The sequence below is a fragment of the Trichoderma evansii genome (assembly GCF_050947405.1).
Source record: "Trichoderma evansii strain SZMC 28006 chromosome Unknown GGI43scaffold_17, whole genome shotgun sequence".
Lineage (NCBI taxonomy): Eukaryota > Fungi > Ascomycota > Sordariomycetes > Hypocreales > Hypocreaceae > Trichoderma > Trichoderma evansii.
Genome location: NW_028145189.1, coordinates 510,497 through 527,841, shown reverse-complemented (window position 1 = coordinate 527,841; position 17,345 = coordinate 510,497). Strand labels below are relative to the sequence as shown.

At 48.0% G+C, this 17,345-nt stretch overlaps 6 protein-coding genes across 6 annotated transcripts; 2 read left to right on the top strand and 4 right to left on the bottom strand.

Annotated features, from left to right (window-relative positions):
* Positions 1 to 2,032: 2,032 nt before the first annotated feature.
* GGI43DRAFT_120519 (uncharacterized protein) lies at positions 2,033 to 2,649 on the bottom strand. The gene has a single exon (XM_083199031.1). It carries the CDS (start codon positions 2,527 to 2,529, stop codon positions 2,089 to 2,091), a length of 441 nt encoding a protein of 146 aa, XP_083058380.1. The 5' UTR covers positions 2,530 to 2,649; the 3' UTR covers positions 2,033 to 2,088.
* Positions 2,588 to 4,486, top strand: GGI43DRAFT_119070 (uncharacterized protein). Its single transcript, XM_083199026.1, has 2 exons — positions 2,588 to 2,854; positions 2,940 to 4,486. The coding sequence occupies exons 1-2, from the start codon at positions 2,770 to 2,772 to the stop codon at positions 4,250 to 4,252; spliced, it is 1,398 nt and encodes a 465-aa protein (XP_083058379.1). The 5' UTR covers positions 2,588 to 2,769; the 3' UTR covers positions 4,253 to 4,486.
* GGI43DRAFT_424328 (P-loop containing nucleoside triphosphate hydrolase protein) lies at positions 4,414 to 9,905 on the bottom strand (the record flags this gene model as incomplete). Its single annotated transcript, XM_083208357.1, has 15 exons — positions 4,414 to 4,654; positions 4,725 to 5,105; positions 5,188 to 5,893; positions 5,962 to 6,026; positions 6,083 to 6,133; positions 6,196 to 6,267; positions 6,324 to 6,420; positions 6,516 to 6,875; positions 6,929 to 7,094; positions 7,166 to 7,339; positions 7,400 to 8,145; positions 8,236 to 8,452; positions 8,532 to 8,958; positions 9,066 to 9,633; positions 9,674 to 9,905. The coding sequence occupies 15 exons, from the start codon at positions 9,903 to 9,905 to the stop codon at positions 4,414 to 4,416; spliced, it is 4,503 nt and encodes a 1,500-aa protein (XP_083058378.1).
* Positions 9,906 to 10,652: 747 nt separating this feature from the next.
* Positions 10,653 to 11,612, bottom strand: GGI43DRAFT_411176 (long-chain fatty acid transporter ACB1). Its single transcript, XM_083206690.1, has 3 exons — positions 11,227 to 11,612; positions 11,015 to 11,082; positions 10,653 to 10,936 (listed from the first exon to the last, which is right to left on the bottom strand). Exons 1-3 carry the CDS (start codon positions 11,321 to 11,323, stop codon positions 10,793 to 10,795), a joined length of 309 nt encoding a protein of 102 aa, XP_083058377.1. The 5' UTR covers positions 11,324 to 11,612; the 3' UTR covers positions 10,653 to 10,792.
* A 10-nt stretch (positions 11,613 to 11,622) lies between these two features.
* Positions 11,623 to 13,679, bottom strand: GGI43DRAFT_118556 (actin cytoskeleton-regulatory complex protein END3-domain-containing protein). The gene is made up of 3 exons (XM_083199021.1): positions 13,007 to 13,679; positions 12,686 to 12,920; positions 11,623 to 12,626 (listed from the first exon to the last, which is right to left on the bottom strand). The coding sequence occupies exons 1-3, from the start codon at positions 13,241 to 13,243 to the stop codon at positions 11,905 to 11,907; spliced, it is 1,194 nt and encodes a 397-aa protein (XP_083058376.1). The 5' UTR covers positions 13,244 to 13,679; the 3' UTR covers positions 11,623 to 11,904.
* A 365-nt stretch (positions 13,680 to 14,044) lies between these two features.
* Positions 14,045 to 15,299, top strand: GGI43DRAFT_118616 (isopentenyl-diphosphate delta-isomerase IDI1). The gene is made up of 3 exons (XM_083199022.1): positions 14,045 to 14,390; positions 14,480 to 14,818; positions 14,887 to 15,299. The coding sequence occupies exons 1-3, from the start codon at positions 14,198 to 14,200 to the stop codon at positions 15,120 to 15,122; spliced, it is 768 nt and encodes a 255-aa protein (XP_083058375.1). The 5' UTR covers positions 14,045 to 14,197; the 3' UTR covers positions 15,123 to 15,299.
* The last annotated feature ends 2,046 nt before the right edge of the window (positions 15,300 to 17,345 follow it).

The following is a 17,345-nucleotide window of genomic DNA, read 5'->3' as shown; positions in this document are numbered from 1 at the left end:
AAAGTGTGAGCAATGAGACCGAATTTTTACATTTTCACGAGATACTATGCATTCGCTACCCATATGTTTTTCTCAAAACTACCGTGAATTTCACTACCTCGAGGACCCCATCTCTATTCTATACCGAATCTCAACGCCCAAGCATTTCTCGTACTCTTCTGAAAAGCTAGTCCCGCTTTGTTGACAAAAGTCAATCTAATGTCGAAGCCGGCTCAAATAAGAGGGGGCAATGGTAATGAATGGACAATCAAATGCAACTGAAATTCTCAAGAGCTCTACTCGTCTTAGTGAGATCGCTCTGGCGCTGCATCTGTTAGGAGCTATCTATGTCCAACTTATCGCTCCAATTTCTTTCAAAGGAATTATTGCAGCAACTTGATTCAAAGTTTCAAGGGATATCTAAAAATTTCAAATCTCTATACTATTTATTACACTGCTGTACTACACAAACATCATATTCCGCCGTCCTCCTATCAACGGTATTATGCCGTAGATGCCTGGGTAGCGATTTGCGTCTGTTCTCTTCTAAATTTGGAGTAAGGGATATATACGATTGTCTGAAAAGCATCGCAATATCAAGCAACTACACGGTCGCCAGTTTGTTAGTATTTTGGCATCTTTTTCTAGACGCTAAATTTAGTGGTATGTCGTACATCACCGCCAGTTATCTGAGACCGCGCCCCATTCCTGCATATACACCCAAGCAGAGGTCAAACTACGGCAGCTTTATTGACCAATATTTCAGCGGTATGATAGTGAGTGACTGTTATTGCTGGAGGAAGATGGGCGTGTTGGTGGCAATTTGGTTGAACGGGTGTATGAAGAGAGAGAACACCTCTGTGTGCATAAGATTGCTTCCCACGTTTCAAGTAGTTGCCATCTTTTTTGCCGATTCAGTTCTCTAGCGATGCTAGGGTATCAACTTCAGTTCTCTCAAATGCTGAAATGCCAGTTGACAGCTAAGATAGTTCTAGAGCTCTTCGCGTCACTCAGACCCCTTGATTATCTCCTGATTGCCACATTGCTCGCTTCGCGTTACCACATTGGGCAACTTAACTTCATAGTTTCACCTAGCTGATGAGGCAAGTATTACGGAGGCCGCCTCTTGGCTCGAGAGAGATGGGCGTCTCCGTTACCCACCGCTATTGAGCTCATGCATACACGCCTCCCTTCCCTCTACGCTTGTCCCCTAAGCTCCACTTCGCAATGGACTTATGAGGCGACTATGTAGGCCTTTGAAGTTAGGTGGTGACACGCGGAAATTGACGGTGATCATTTTCTTTCCTACAGAGGTGAAACTTGATTATTTGATACTTTGGGCAAGAAAATCAAACAAAGACACTTGCATACGAATAGCAGAGTTATGAATAAACGGCAGATAGGAATCATCAGCTGAATATTTGCAATATGGTATCATCAAAAGATTCCAAGGCACTATGGCAGCCGGATGAGTACATCAAAGTGCGGAAACCAGCAAATCTAGACTCGCTATTTCTAAGATAATCGAAAAAGGCATCCAGGCAGCCCACGCCACTTCAGTGGAAAGCATATGCTACCCTCCAAGACTAAACAGCTTTGTGCTACTCACCTAAACAGCGGAGGTATGAATGACGCGCAGGTGTCGCAATACGTTGGACAATCTCAACCGATGTTTGCAGATAGCAGATCACCAGTCAAGGCACCCGAACCACTGCGGGATCGGACAGTCTCAGATTCTTCCTGAAAACCTCGGAAGTAAATAGAAGTGGAATGTGTATAGCATCGGCAGTGGGCCTTGAACTTGGCCGTCCCTTCACGACTTATGTCCACTGATGAAAATATTTCAAACAAGGGAGGCCGCGGCACGTATGGGCCTATACACCGCGGTAAAATTTTGGGGGCTCAAATGCAGCGGCTAGTAAGAACAACACCCCCTTCTAATAACGATACGAAGAGAAAATATCCATGCCTACAGAGCATAAGAGATTGGGAGTAGCCATGACGTGTGAATACATGTACCTAGGATGAGTGCCCGCCTACCTTAGCGGAGCAAGATATGAAATTGCTGAATTGTATATACCTAACTCAATAGGAACTGAGAGTTTGGATCTACGGGCTCTTTATAGTCAACACAGAAAAAAAGTCAACGAAGGGCCTTCCAGCTACAATAACGCTGCATCGGCTGCCGTTCTGAGGAGAAAGGCCAATACTGAGGGAATAGACGAAGAGAGAGAGAGAGCCACAGATAGCTCTGAATATCATATGCTCCAATGGATGCTGACCAACTTGGAATAGATGAAAAATCAACACACACGAACATGCCAAGTAATTGGTCCAAGTAAGCATAGCTATCTGCTTATGAAAACTCGGCACAGCACTTACAGGGGTATTAGGCACATCTGCAAGACGATAACCACTCACGGTCGATTTCCGTTGGACTTCTAGACCGGCGGTGGCGCATGCAGGTAGCCGGGGCTGTTGAGGGAAAACTTCAAATGGGCCGTTTCTGCCTGCGGAGGAAGCCGAACTGACTGTGACTCTTGATCTCATCTTCCGGGGTCATATAAATGGTGGCGGAGGATGTCCAATGACTCTTTAAAGCGGGTCTAGCGTCCGGCCTTGTGGCGCCTCTTCGCCTTGGCCAGCGGGGCTTTCATGGTTTCAAACTCTTGGAGCTTATCTGGGGCCTGAAATCGAGTCATCGCTGTTGGTGTTATTTAAGCGGCTCGCAACTTGCGACTTGGTTTCTGCAAGCTTCCGGTAACACAGACACGTTATTTTGCATTTGGCATGCCGAAGAAAAGGCAGCATCTCAAATCATTCAAGCCAACCCCGACGGCATCTCCGGCGCTTGGGTCTTCGTCCAACGCAGCTGGTGAGTGTGAGCTGCTGCTCTCATGTGCTTTCTCTTGCAGGCAGCTCTCTTGCGGCCTGACGGAAGCTGACCATCAATCCGATAGGAGGCAAGACTTCTAGGAGCGTCAACGAGCTTCTGGCCAATTTGCGGCACGTCTCCCTTGGCTCAGAAGCTCCGCGACAACAACTACCCATAGTCACACCATCTGTACCGCCATCCCTCAGGGAAATACTGCAGATCCCAGAGAGTCCACTCCCCGCACCCAGGCGGCAGCACAGGCAGAGGGTTGACAACAATGGCCGCCGGCTCCCAGCCGGTCCCCCTCCCCCTCAAAGCTGGGTTACTGCTAGGAGCGGTACTACGAGTCGCGAGGGCCCACTGCCGCGGTCGACGGTGAACCGATGTGGTCTGGCTGATTCGACTTTGCCAGGCACTTACCTGCCAGGCTCTCGGAGTCTCATTGATATCATCCTCAGGAGGATTGCTGCTGACTGGGACATCCATCGGGAGTTTAACCAGTACTATCTGTACTACATACCCTCACATCTCAAGTCGGCACTGATTCGATGGATCGGAATTGCAAGCCCGGATGGTTTATCGCTTGATGACTTGAAATTGATACTCATCCCGTCTGAAATTTATGAAGATGAAGAAGGCGAGGATAGCTCTGATTATCATACAGCTGTTAACGCTGAAGTGAATTATCTAGACTTGTCGGGCGCTTTGGGGCGCTCTTTGACCCTCAAAGAAGTCTCTGAGCTTCTGTACCCGTCTAAGAAGCAGGAAGACTTGGCTGAGCCCCAAGAGTCTTGGGATGAAAACGAAATCATTCCGAGTCCTCCGAGAGTGCTACTGCCAAACCTCACGCATCTATCACTGGCTCTCGACCCACAGCTAGCCTCAGAAGCATCATGGAAGCAGCTATTGGCGATGTCGTCTAAGCTCACCACCATCACTCATCTAAGCCTTGCTTACTGGCCAGACCCATGTCTTACTCCGCGGGCGCGTCTTTCTACGGTGACTACACCACAAGGCCAGAACGTTGCGTACGGAGGTACGAATTACTACTCTCATTCCATCGATCACGATTGGAGCGAGGCTCTTTTGGTGCTTAGGATGCTAAGCAGAAACCTATACGCACTGGAATTTCTCGATCTCACGGGATGTGCGCCGTGGTTCAAGGCTCTAATGTTGCATTCGGAGCATGATTTTGTGGACTGGGTCGTGTCATGGGGGAAAGTGACGCTGCTTCGAATATACACTGGGTGGATGCCTGGGGAAGATTCCCTTCCTTCTGAGTGGATTGCATATCGCGAATCTCTCGAGGTCGCCGCTAATGTAGAGAGACATATCAGAACTGCACGAGCAGGGAAAGGTAGAATCATTACAGTGGAGAGGAATAAGCTGGATCAATAGACGGCTTGATGAAAAGCATGTACTTAGAAATAGATAATATCGCACGATCAACATTCTTATATTTTTCTTCTTACCAGGTTGAGCTAGTAAGGCAAAGCTATGTTTTTTTCCTCATATCAAGCGATAGAAGAGAAGGCCCCTAAAATCACCTCAAAACGCAATTATTCTTCGTCCGTTGCTCCACGGTTATTTGCCTCCCAAAGAGCCTTAAACTTTCCACGTCCCGCGGACTGCAGCAACTCTCGTGGTGATCCAACTTCAACAACACGGCCCTTGTCCATAACCACGACGCGGTCGAAATCGAGGATTGTCTCTAAGTGGTGGGCGATGGAAATAACGGTGTGGTTCTTGAAATGTGTATTGATGGCAGTGCGGACCATTTGCTCGGTTTCTTTGTCTAAGCTGTCGTTTGTCGTTCTGTTAGCTGATATTCCAATGGTTTAAATGCGTCGTTATGAGTATGTCAATTTACCTGCTACTAGCCTCGTCCAAGAGCACAACCTTGCCGCAATCTTTCTTCAACACAGCTCTCGCGAGGAAGAACAACTGCTTCTGTCCATGGCTTAGTATGTCTTCTTCGAATGTCGCATCAAGGCCGCCTCGTGTATCGATCACTGTCCATAGATTGACTGCTTGGAGAGCCTCAATAATGGCGCTATCAGCATATGAGGACGAAGGATCGATGTTTTGGCGTATCGTCCCAGGAAGGACAAACTGATCTTGAGTTACGGTGATGAGACGAGAGCGGATAATTTCCCGGGAGATGGTGTTCAAGGGGATGGAATCAATGGTCAGAGTACCAGCAGATGGGTCGAGCAGGCGGAGAATGGCGAGAAGAAGGGATGATTTGCCACTGTTGGAAATATGTATTTAGCATGAGTTGTAAAGCAGAGAGCTAACACGGGGAATTAAAGGAGATGGGGGGTCAAGCTCACCTTCCTGTACGCCCACACACTCCAACTTTTTCGCCAGGCTTCAAATCCAGGGTAACGCCATCGAGAGCCTTAATATCACAATTCTCGCCATACGATACTTCAAGGTCACGTATGACAACATGTCCTCTGTTAGGCCAGTCAGCAGGTGCCTCTTGATCCTCTCCCGAAAGACTCTCATTTGGAGTCTCCTCTGCAAATTGCTTGATGCGAGCAACAGCCCCGATAGAAGTCTCGATAGAGGTCCAGAATTGGATAAGCATATTGAGCGTTTCGCTCATGGATATGAGCTGGACTAGCGAAACACCGGCGAGCCCAACTGAGACAGACCCGCGAAGCTTGACGGCGAAACCAACAACGAGAAGAGCGAGCGCCGTAGTACTGAGGTCGAGGACGAGGACGAGCCATCGCTGGACCATGATGAGCAGATAGAATGGTCGCTGAGATAGGTCGACCAATTGATGGTTCTTCAAAATAGCTTGCTTTTGCCATCCAAAGGCCCGGATAGTGGAAATTCCAGAGAGCGTTTCCATAAATTGCGTGTAGACTGGAGCTTTTTCTTCAAGGTCGAGAAGACGGAGCTGTCGTGACGTGCGAAGGTATCCGCGCTGGAGGAAATAGTATAACGCAGCGAGAAAAGGGAAGCTGATGGCTACATAGTAGGATGAAGCTGCGAGAAGGCCTGCTCTGGCAAGAACCCCGAAGAAGCCTGATTGATGGTGAGTTCGAAAAGTACCTACAGATTATATGGGTGTATGTAATTGAATTTGTACTGACTTGCTATTGTTACCACGAGTGCGAGTGGGAGGTTATTGTCCAGAATGCCAATATCTTGAGAGAATCTAATGCAGTATATGAGCAACCGGAATTTTCAGAGGGAGACGATTAAGTCGCTCACCTTGTAGTAATTGCTCCCAAATCGGTTGTCGTGAAGAGCGATAGCGGAGCACTAGAAATTATGAGCCTTTAGACAAATATATCTCTTATAGAAGATGCGAGAGAAGGACGGACCTAATGACTGCTGAGAGGAGCCTGTGGTGAAGAGATATCCCAGACTTTGCTGCGACAGCAACGAGGACGAACCTTGGCCTGTTAATTACGTGATTTTTTGCGGGATATGTTAACAATCATATACTTACCATATGAGCAAGGCAAACCAGAAGACGCCAATTATTTGCAATGCAGCGTATACCCCGAGATATAGGCCCGATCGATTATGCCCTTGAGCATTCGAATCTGACCAAAACTCTAGCCAAACAGCTATACATTTTCGTCAGCCATTACTATAAAAAAAAAGAAACATCATTACCCAGATTGGTGGCTCATCTTACTTGGAAAGCTCTGTAAGAAAGCCCAGACGATTTCAAGAACAAGTAGAGTGACGATGAATATTGTCCCGATACTACCAAAATAGTACTTGTAGACCGTCGAGTCTCCTGTCTGTCTACGTTTGTCGTCCTTGATTTCAACCTGCTTCGCTTTGTACTCAACTTTTGGTGTGGCGGCTTCAGGCACAGATTCAGAGATTTTCTCGTCTTGGTGGAGGTCAGTGCCTGTAACAATAGACTTGTTCACAATTAAAGACTTGACGTATCCATCTGAGACTGAGAGCCTTTCGAAAGATCCTTGCTCTGCAATCTTGCCTTCGCGACCCAGAGCGATGATGTGGTCTGCTGACGCGAGGAAATCGACTTAAATGAACCCATTAGCATGTGGCATTTGATGAGGCAAAGTTGTAACAAACCCGATTGCGTAGCTAACAGAATGGTTGTCTTCCATCTTCTCAGCAGCCCAGTATTAGAAGAGAATAAATTCTTGAAGATGCGTTGCGAGGTAGCATTATCTAATCCGCTAAAGATGTCATCAAATAAAGCGATCTGCGGTCGAGAATACACGGCTCTAGCCAATGCCTTTTTACAAGAAATCGCAGTGTCAGATGATTTTCTTCTTTCACATAGTAGGGTAAGTTGATATAACTCACCACGCGCTGCTTCTGGCCACCACTAAGAGCAAGTCCCTTGCTGCCCACAACGGTGAAATCGCCCTGAGGGAGCTGTCTAAAGTCTTCCTCGAGCTCACACGCTTTGACAGTTTGGTCATACAAGTCTTGGTCAAAATGGGAGTATCCCAAAATATTATCTCGAATAGTTTGATTCTGAAAAAGTATAAGCTTGATATATCAATGTTGTGGATGAGAGAGTTGGGCATTACTTACCATGATCCAGGGAGTTTGTTCGCACCATGAAAGAGAGCCACTGGCCACAGAAATCTTTCCTTTGGAATGAGGTACCTCTCCTAAAAGCCCTTTTAGCAGTGTTGTCTTGCCAGATGCAACGGGGCCGATCAGAAGAACAAGTTGGCCGCGACTAAGGGAAAAGGTGACATTGCTTAGAACAGATCGATCTGGTGACCAGTCAAATGTAGCATCCTCAGCGTCAATAACGGCTGTGAAGCTGTTCGGAGTACTTGACAAAGGCATATGTGAAGCGCGTGGCTTGAGAGCCTGAAGCTCAATCAAGCCAGTTTCTTCACCAACCATTGCAGTTGAATCGGCAGTATTGACCACTTCCATTGTCCGATACTCATCTCGAGTAGACTTGACCAGAAACTTTTGAATGCGATCAAAAGCACCAAAGGCAGCGCTCAGATCAAGTATCACCTCAAAAATCCAAAATAAAGGCTGTGCAAGCAGCGTAATAAGTGACAATGCAGCAAACATTCGCGTCGCATCAAGGACTTGGCCTGTCGCTGCTGTAATGCCCTGGAACATGGCAAACGCAAGGACTGGAGATAATAGCAGCGGCACTTGGGCAACTGAAGAGGTCACAGCACCAACTACTCTGAAAGGCTTAGACGCAGTGATTTCCTGGACACGAAGAGCAGCAATGGTGTCGGATAGATGCTTTGAGAGGCCAGACATTTTGATGCTCTTGATGTGACCAATCATGGCAGAAGTAATTCCTATAGAATATCAGAATTCTGTAAATAAAAATGAAATATAGAGAGAAGTAGGTAAATAGCAAGCGATTAAGTATTGGTTATAACACTTACCAACTCGCTTTTGAGTCTTCTCAAGCCAGCCAACCCGATACTTCTTGGCAAGCGGCGAAACGAGCATAGTCGCTACTAACGAAATAACAGATATAATTATAGGCCCTGCGGCTGCATATCCAATCTGTTGACTCAGAAGCCAGGTTGCAATGGCAATTTGAATGATATTGGCCCAGAATTCGTGAATTTCTCTCATAGCACGGCCAATGACATCGACCTTGTACCCCATTAAAAATGTTATTAGCACATCTCTCAAGAGGAAAAAGTAAAGGCGAGTATTCACAGCTAGGTCTTACATCAGAAGACATGAGAGTCAATGCAGCAGAATCGTCAACCGCAACGACACTCACTTCGGTAACCTTGGAAAACACTGCCGAAACGAGGATCCCTCGGAGCATCGTTACCGACCGGCCATTTTGATGCCAATAGAGCGCCTGCGTGACTGCAATGCCCATATACACGAGTCCGTAAGCGCCAACAAGCCCATAGCCAATGTTCACAGACTGCGTCTCGTCTTTGAGAAAATCGAGAAAGCGGGTCAGGACCAGGGGCTGGCAGATGGTAAAAGAAAGCAGGGCAAGCCGTGGGACAATGACAGAGAAGAGAGCAGAGCGCAGGGTAACGATACAGCAAAAGATAAGGCGATGCTTGCTCGCCTGGGTTGAGGAAGATGCTGAATAAAGGGCGGATTCCCCCGAGTTAGTAAAGATGGGCTCGACAAAGCTTCAGCTCTATGGAGCCGTCTACGGTTTTAATTTAAATTGTTTTATGTTTTGTATTGTATTCTTTTACGACTATCTAATAGGATTTGAAGGAAGAGGGGAAAGAACCAACCTTTTCGCCAGTGCCACCAAAACCTCTCACTCAAGCTCGAAACGCTCATCTCCTCGTCCAGCGGGAATAGATCCGCCGGCCGAAGCAGACGCCGGAAGCCAGTCCGGAGAAGTGGAGCCACCCACGCGAAGACGGCCCGGCTATACAAGCCGGATGTCTCTTCTGGAGCGAGGGTCGGCTGGCCAACAACGTGATTCGCCTTTTCTCTTCCTTCGAGCACCAGCAGCGTCGTCTTGAGCGCGAAAGACACTGTAAGAACGACCTGGATGGATGTCGTGGAGAGGGAGAGCCACACGGTGCGCAGGACAGCAGCGTCAAGCAGCAGAGATACGAGCAAGAAGAGGTTCAAGAGTGAGGAGGGGTGGAGGGATCTGGCATGTTCATAATACGAGAGGGCACAGGACATGAGGCTGGAGATGAAGGAGATACTTGCCGCAGCAACTGACACGCTGTTGAGACGCGCAGGTCCATGGTGAGTTGCCCAGAGTCCAATCAAGACCAGATGGAGAACAGCAAGACAAGCTGTGGCAGACTGTAGTGCAAAGGGGGGGGGGGGATGAGTTTCTGTTAATTCTTTCATAGGAGTGTCTCTGGCGTAAGCCACTTACCAGTTTGATCATACGCGATGCATGGTCGGCCACTTTGATCGGCGACTTGCGCAGCTGAAGTAGTCGTAGCGGCGCTGCGAGAACAAGCACCGCAGCTGGGAGAAGCACAAAGATGGATTGCTCAAAGACGAGCGTGAAGTCAAAGCCATCGCGACAGGCTGCGTCGACAACAGGGCCGAATGCAGCATCCGCGGTGGGAGCACAGAGGGGGGTAGACGATATATTCATCATGGGCCAAGATCAATCTCACTTGAATCCAAAAGAATAGAGGCGAAGGTGCAAAGAAAATATAATCCAGGGGAAGAAAGATGAGCTACATTTAAGCGCGCGTCAGTTAGTCTTAAATGGGGGGTTGAAGGATTGTCGGTTAATATTGCATTATCAGCAGCTATCTTAGGCCAAGAAAAGAGTGAGAAACCGAGCCAAATTAACTAGCGGTGTCTACACCCAATACGAAGCGAGAACAAAGTTCTGTTGTCGAGACGAGGCCCAATTTACCTGCCACTTCGGGCAATAGTTTCGATATCATTTTAGAGACTTATGAGATGCTGCTACTTGTATCCTATTTATGCATATTTCGTAGTCTAGGTACGCGTTGGAAAGAGTCAATACAAGCACAACTGCGCCAAGATTATCTGCTAAGAACCATAAGATCAACACTTAAGAACTAGAATCAATAACAAAAGGCACGCGTTCTGGAGCAGAAGATCCTACGGCTAGTTATCCCGATTGATGTCTACGTCGCTGCCTGCAGCAGCTAAAACATACAGTTTCAGCAGTATCTAGCCTTAGAGGCGCGTTTTCAGCTACTTAGAATCAGCCTCACTTGTTAGCTTTAGCCCGTCGCCAGCCGTCCCGAGGCAAGTTGGTTTGTTGTAACGACAACCAGAGGCTTAGGAGCAATATCTGCATCATCTATAACAAGTAGATATCGACGCCAATAACCAAAGAAGAAGAAAAAGGAAAGAAGCTTCATGTTTTATAACAGATTTATTTCTTAATTGTTTATGCTCTATGGCATTCTATTCCACAAGTGCATTCTCTAGCAACGTTGCGTCTTAATTCATGCAAAATCCGCCATGATTCCCCTCGTCCGCCAAGCTCATAAAGGTACCTTACTCGGGAGTCTTGTTGGCGTCAAACTCGTACTTGACCTTGAGCTCCTCGACGAACTCGACGTACTTCCTCTGGGCCTCGGCGGGGTCGGTGATGCCCTCCTCCTCGTAAGCGGCCTCCCAGGCCTTCCACTTGGCGCGGGCCTACAGCAAGAAAAGAATTAGTATTCATGGATCTTATAAAACTTGGGAAAAGAATCCCCGTTCGTTCGTGTAGCGTACCTCGAAGGCGAACCGTGAAGGCTCGTCAGACTTCTTAAACTCGAAGCCCTTGCCAATCTTAAAAAGAGCTATAAAAAGGTAAATTAATCAGCACATCTCCCTCATTTGCGTCTCCGTGCATCGCCCGTCTTTTTTTTTTTTTTTCATAACGAAAGCTCTTATCCCCTTTCCGACCAGCTCCAGCTCTTCCATGGGAGGAAATCATCGCATACCGTAGAGGCGCAGAAGGTCGTCGTTGTTAGGCTTCTTGGTCAGCTGCTTGACCTCGATCAGGGCCTTGGAAAATTCGGGAGACTCGGGAGCCGACATGATTAAAGATGTTTACTTCTTTCGATGTATGATAGAAGAAAGGAAGAAAGGTATTGGGACGATTTAGAAAAACAAAGCTCCCCTTTGGTAGCTCAGCGGGGTAAATCCAATGAAGCTAGCTATCTAAAGGGGGGAACGCCAAAAGGAGGGGCAGATGACGAACGTGAACCTTTGTTGGGACCTGCGATTGGCTTGTTGAGAAATAGAATCACATGTCGGATGCATCAGCTGCGGTTCCTGGTCTCCATACATTGATGATGATAGTCCTCGCAACTCCCGTGAGACTCTGTATTTTGGAATAATAGAGCAATGCAATAATATGGTTACGACAAGAAAATACAACACTAGACCAAGCCAGGTCTTCTTTACCTTGACAACATCCAATAGTTTAAAACCAACTGCAACTTGATTACCTGCAACCCCAATCTATGCATGTACACTGCCAAAGCGATATATACCTATCCCTACATCTGCAAACCATTATCAACCAATCTCGCTATCTGGTTCACGCTCACAAAGAAAAAAACAACCAAAAATAGTTTTCCTCCAGAATCTGTCCATATCCTCAACTCTCTCCTTCTTTAGCCTCTCTTCTCATCTTCAATCTCCCTCTGCAGCTGCTCCAGGATTTGCTCTCGAGACCGCAAGTGGGCTTCCAGGCCATCTACTTGCTCACGCACCGTTTCCAGATCATCCGATATGCTCTTCAGGTTTCCGCCCACGGCGCTCTTGCCCTTGCCTTCTTCCAAGTCTCTCAGCTCTCGTCGCTTATAGTCCAAGAGCTGATCTAGCTCCTTCTTGACGAGCGCCGGTTTAGAATCGCGTTTTCCGCCCTGGCGCCTCTCTGCAATTTCCTCCACCTTTCGCATCTTCTCTTCCAAGTCTTGCAGCTGGCGCTTGAGTCTGACCTCCTCCCAGTCCTCCGTCTTCTCCGTGGAGAAGTCGGTGCCCGCTGTCTTGAAGCCGCTGCGTCCAAGTCTGGTCAGGTACTGGTCGCCGAACTTGGCCTTTCGACCCGTAGCTGTAGAATCATCTGCCTTTGTTGCCCACCGTGACGAGACTCCCGTCTTTTGGTTATCAACCTGGTAATCGATCTGGTTGCGCTCAAAGCTTGATCGTAGTGAGGCGGGTACGGTGCGGGGAATGCGGTATCCGTCGTGTCGATTGTTGAGAATATGGAGGAACGCAAGACATGCGTCCTTGTTGATGCTTGATGAAGCAGAGGGGTTGATCAGGTTCCAAGCAGATCGAACATCTGTATCGGGGACATCTAGCGAATCGTAAAGGTCCTCCAGGGATGTGACTGTATTCGGGTCAATATCCGTCGCGCTCAACTTTGTCAAGATCAAAGGGGGATCTAACATGCTACTTCTCCTCGCATATCCCGGCTCTCTTGGTAGATCTGCTCGTACTTGGCCTTGTCCTCTGGCTTCATGTACCACTCAAAACCATCTTTCAGGCCGGGGGTGTCATCCTCGTCTTCGACTTGCTCAAACTGTGGCTGCTTCCCCGTAATTGCTTTGGTTGCTTGCACCAGATGGGCTTTTGATTCCGGGATCATCCAGTCGGGGAGAGTCTTTGGTACGTCCGCATATTCCTAGCAAATACGAAATTGTCATCAGTTATCCAACCCTGGCCATTGAGAACGCGTCTCAGGGCATGTCGAGATGATAGGTAGCTTACTCCGTTGAGAATGTCAAAGATGAGTCGCATAGCGACACAAAACTCCTCAAAGTCCAGGTTTCCATCGTTATCCACGTCCGCCAAATCCCACACTTTTTCTAGCTGGTCATCACGAAGGCCACTGTTCTTAAGCACGGGCGCAGCCTGTTCTCCAGTAAGGAACTGTCCGCCGCCTGTTCTGTCTGAAAAGATATTCCAGTATGTCTCAATTTCCTTCTGCTCAATCTTGGGAGGCATCGTTTATGGAGCTCGGATCCGAGGAGTGCCGCTTCGGGGAGATTAGATTGGAATCAGCCCACGAAGCTTGATGTGCAATCGCCGGGCGCAACTAAAAAGGCGCAGAGAAAAGACCACGACGCCAAGCAGAGCACAAAGAAATCGCGAAAGCGCAAAGACAGCCGCAAGGGACGAGAGTGAGCGAACGGGTGCAAGAACAAGGAGTCGCAAGTGAGTGACGAAGCTGCGGATGTTCCCTTTGGCGATGCCCAATACGGAGAGACCATGTACATGCGCTTTGTACCTGGACACTACTTGCAATGGACGGGGTACATGTGCCTGTGCCCGGATTGGCGGAGCCTAGGGCCTCACTTTACGGCTATGCCAATATGAATACAGGGGACCTGAGTGGCGCTACACTATCAACCGATGCTGATTCTGTGCGTTGCCATTGTAGATAAGGTCAATCTGAGTAAGAAATTTTATATTTTCCTAGCGCAGCAATCAGGTACCTACATATTCCGACAACCCAAAACGATAAGTTGGAATCCTACTTTACTTTTAACCGACAGACTTGGCTCTCGTGCCATGACACAATATAGGTTTCATAAACGTATAACCCGCCTAATTACATATTTCCATAAAGACCGTCACGCCTCCACAGGCTGATCATTTAAACCGACCAATCACAGCCAATGATTTGTCTATATGCCCCACGCGACAACCCGAGAAGGGGGAAAAGGCCCAGGGTCCATCCAGTTAGAGGGGCGTCCATTTCTTTTCGCATTGTCGGGGACATTATCAGTCGGGGATTTGTTGGCTGGGGCATAATTTCATACAAGTATTTAAGCTTGATACCCATCGCCACACAGGGAGACTTGAGTGGCTGTTCTCTTTTTTTCGATTCAACGGCGTCCTTGATTTCTTTTCTTTTCCTATAGACAAGATCATCAGATCTCAGCCAAACGAGCAGCCATGTCGACAACCACCACCACTACCACGGCGCAGCCCATTACGGCTGAAGCCATGCTTCGTCTCTTCCCAGACATTGATACCACCAGCGAGGCACTGAGCGGTCACGATGAGGAGCAAATCCGACTGATGGACGAGGTCTGCATTGTCACTGACGAGAACGATCTGCCCATTGGCACTGCCAGCAAGAAGATTTGTACGAATCATCCCCTCTCCCCCTTTGAATGTGGACTGGGGCATATCAATAGCAATTCTGTCGGCTAATACGATTTCTTCAACATATAGGCCACCTGATGACCAACATCGACAAGGGACTCTTGCACCGTGCCTTTTCCGTCTTCCTCTTCAACGACAAGAACGAGCTGCTCCTTCAGCAGCGCGCCACTGAGAAGATTACCTTCCCCGACATGTGGACCAACACCTGCTGCTCGCACCCTCTGAGCATTCCCACCGAGACTGGCGCAAACTTGGCCGACTCCATTGCTGGAGCAAAGCGTGCCGCTCAGCGCAAGCTGGAGCACGAGCTCGGCATCAAGAAGGAGCAGGTCCCCTTTGAGGACTTCCACTTCCTGACCCGAATCCACTACAAGGCTCCTAGCGACGGCAAATGGGGCGAGCACGAGAGTAAGACATTTAAACTACTCCCTACTCTCGAATTAGGACTTTGAGCTAACGGTAAAATCTTCCAACAGTTGACTACATCCTCTTCATCAAGGCCAACGTCGACCTCGCCCCCAACGAGAACGAGGTGCAGGCCGTTCAATATGTCACCCCCGAAAGCCTCAAGCAGCAGTTCGAAGACCCCAGCCTCAAGTTCACTCCTTGGTTCAAGCTGATCTGCAACTCGATGCTCTTCCAGTGGTGGGAGAGCTTAGACTCTGGTCTGGAGAAGTTCACCAACGAGCAGGAGATCCGACGTATGCTGTAAGGAGCTGTACTTGAATACGAATACGATATAAGGGGGGCGAAGAAATATAATGTGGATGGGTGAGCGAGCGAAATCGGCACAATGTGTGTCTCTTCTTTTTCCTTTTCGGGGAAGATGACGATACAAAATATGATAGAAACTAGGTACTGGGGTTCGATATACGGCTAAATATGCTTGTGTTTGTGAGCTTGAGAATCTCTATTAGATTATTCCTATGGCAGAATTAGATGCGGGAGCGTAATAGCCAAGATACCAATAAACGAATTAGTGAAGATGACATCAAATTGCCCTCGGTCGATATTCTCCCACGATTCATGAAGCCATTTTGTTGAGTATCCAAAGTCGCCTTCGCCGATGCCGGTATGCGGTGTAGATGAGACTGGTGCAAAGGCCATCTATATGCGCTGTGACACCAAGGGTCTTGGCAGAGGCCAGGCTATATGGCTACCTTATCTTTTGCAAGATGGATTATATATCACCAATGAAGCGACAGGGAATCATCTGGTCATGAAACTTGAAGGTTTGAGACTTGCTACACATGGGTGGCTTATCGAGACGGGCTCGTATTCGCATCGAATTCGTATAGACGAGAATAGGTTCAAGTCGTGAGCTACCCTAATGATGCGGGTATGAAATTTGCATATTTTGCCACAGAAGGCGCGGCTATTCGTGAAATTCAATCGATTCAATTAAGAAAAGTTAAAATCCAACTATAGTGGGATGGCATAGTATTTAAGAGAAAATTACCATGTAAAACCACCTACCTACCTACCCTGTTAGATTAGAGGTAGTTCCTTATGCCAACTCTAATGTTTTCGTCATAAATGACATTTCCACACTGAAACTAATCAAGTATCATTCCCATGCTTTATGAAAACGCCAACCCTTCAGCTTACCCAGGTATACATCCAATCGTATCTATTCCATCAAGGTATCCAAACATCATTCATTTGCCTCTTTCACATGATTTCTTCTCTGTAGCACTAGATTCCAAGCCAGCACGTGTAACGCAATTGAACTGCGGAGAATTGAGTTTCGTTCACATGCGGATCTTTGCTCTCTACGTGAGCGCCATTCCCGCAACGCTATTATATAACAACAATGCCGTTGATTGCATGCCATTCTTAGGCTATTATGTACACTGCAAAACGCTAGCTCATCATTACCCCAGAGCCTCAAAGAAGCCACCCTTTCTTCCCCGCAAAATGAATGCCGAATCTGGCATCTCATCATCAGCAAAACGCGCGGCACGAGACCCAGCACGAGACTCAACACGCATGCTTGGTTCGTCCGATTTGGTATGTATGTAGTAATGTTTATTTGGAGATAACAGAAAAAGGATAATCCTGATGCGACCAACCAGCTGTGGCTGTCTCGTATTGTCCGTGTCCAATCTTTAAAGATCCCCCACGCTCTCAGCAGCTTACATATACTTTACATAATGGCGGTTTCGGGAGCATTGGCTGATGGACAAAAGTTTAGGTTTGCCTCATATCCATTCCTTAGCCACTTTTGTATCTTATCATGAGAGTCTAGAATTGCCATTAAATAGTTAAACAACTAAGTATATCGGCGAACGTTTCATGCCATTAAACCTCCATCTTTATCGTGTGTCCCCTATCTTACAGCGCTTGGTGGATCGCTTTCCATTTTCCGGGGGAGGCTCCAGGCGGCCCCATCACCTAGCTGCTAGCGCTGAGGCCCGCTGTAGGGGCGCGCGGGGCCGCTGGTTCCTCCACCAAATCCAGTATAAGTTCGCCGGCAGACTCCGCACCCTTTTGGTCCCCGGCTTAGTAGTATTGATATGGGCGTCAACGGCGGAGCGTGCGAGATAGCAGCCTGTTGCGGTTAGGCGTGGAGGTAAAGAGAGGGATCTAGATAACAGATCCCTGGGTGAATGGAGGGCAGATAGCCACTGTGTACGTATCTGACTTGATTGATACCAGCAGTAGATGAATCCCGATATAGTTCCGGATTGTCTCTTGTTAACCGACGCCCTCAATAAGAATAGTATCAGTAACAGTACCAGTTCCAAGCAAACATCTAGCCCAAAAACCTGAGGCTAAACAATTAAGCCCAGCGTTATTGATGCCACCCCGTCCGACCGAGGCGGCGTATCATCTGACCACAAGCCTGACCTCGGAGGTCCGCCAATCGTGGATCCCCTCAGGCAAACTCGGCCAACCAAGCGTGGGGACCGTCCACACGCCATAGATCTGGCTG

Coding starts and splice junctions, on each gene's coding strand:
- GGI43DRAFT_120519 (XM_083199031.1), bottom strand. CDS start 2,529: ATGAGATCAAGAGTCACAGTCAGTTCGGCTTCCTCCGCAGGCAGAAAC.
- GGI43DRAFT_119070 (XM_083199026.1), top strand. CDS start 2,770: ATGCCGAAGAAAAGGCAGCATCTCAAATCATTCAAGCCAACCCCGACG. Junction 2,855..2,939: donor GTCTTCGTCCAACGCAGCTG/GTGAGTGTGAGC, acceptor TCAATCCGATAG/GAGGCAAGACTTCTAGGAGC.
- GGI43DRAFT_411176 (XM_083206690.1), bottom strand. CDS start 11,323: ATGTCGGCTCCCGAGTCTCCCGAATTTTCCAAGGCCCTGATCGAGGTC. Junction 11,083..11,226: donor CGACCTTCTGCGCCTCTACG/GTATGCGATGAT, acceptor ACCTTTTTATAG/CTCTTTTTAAGATTGGCAAG. Junction 10,937..11,014: donor CTTCACGGTTCGCCTTCGAG/GTACGCTACACG, acceptor TTCTTGCTGTAG/GCCCGCGCCAAGTGGAAGGC.
- GGI43DRAFT_118556 (XM_083199021.1), bottom strand. CDS start 13,243: ATGCCTCCCAAGATTGAGCAGAAGGAAATTGAGACATACTGGAATATC. Junction 12,921..13,006: donor TCTTTGACATTCTCAACGGA/GTAAGCTACCTA, acceptor CGTATTTGCTAG/GAATATGCGGACGTACCAAA. Junction 12,627..12,685: donor TATGCGAGGAGAAGTAGCAT/GTTAGATCCCCC, acceptor ACCCGAATACAG/TCACATCCCTGGAGGACCTT.
- GGI43DRAFT_118616 (XM_083199022.1), top strand. CDS start 14,198: ATGTCGACAACCACCACCACTACCACGGCGCAGCCCATTACGGCTGAA. Junction 14,391..14,479: donor CACTGCCAGCAAGAAGATTT/GTACGAATCATC, acceptor TTCAACATATAG/GCCACCTGATGACCAACATC. Junction 14,819..14,886: donor CAAATGGGGCGAGCACGAGA/GTAAGACATTTA, acceptor ATCTTCCAACAG/TTGACTACATCCTCTTCATC.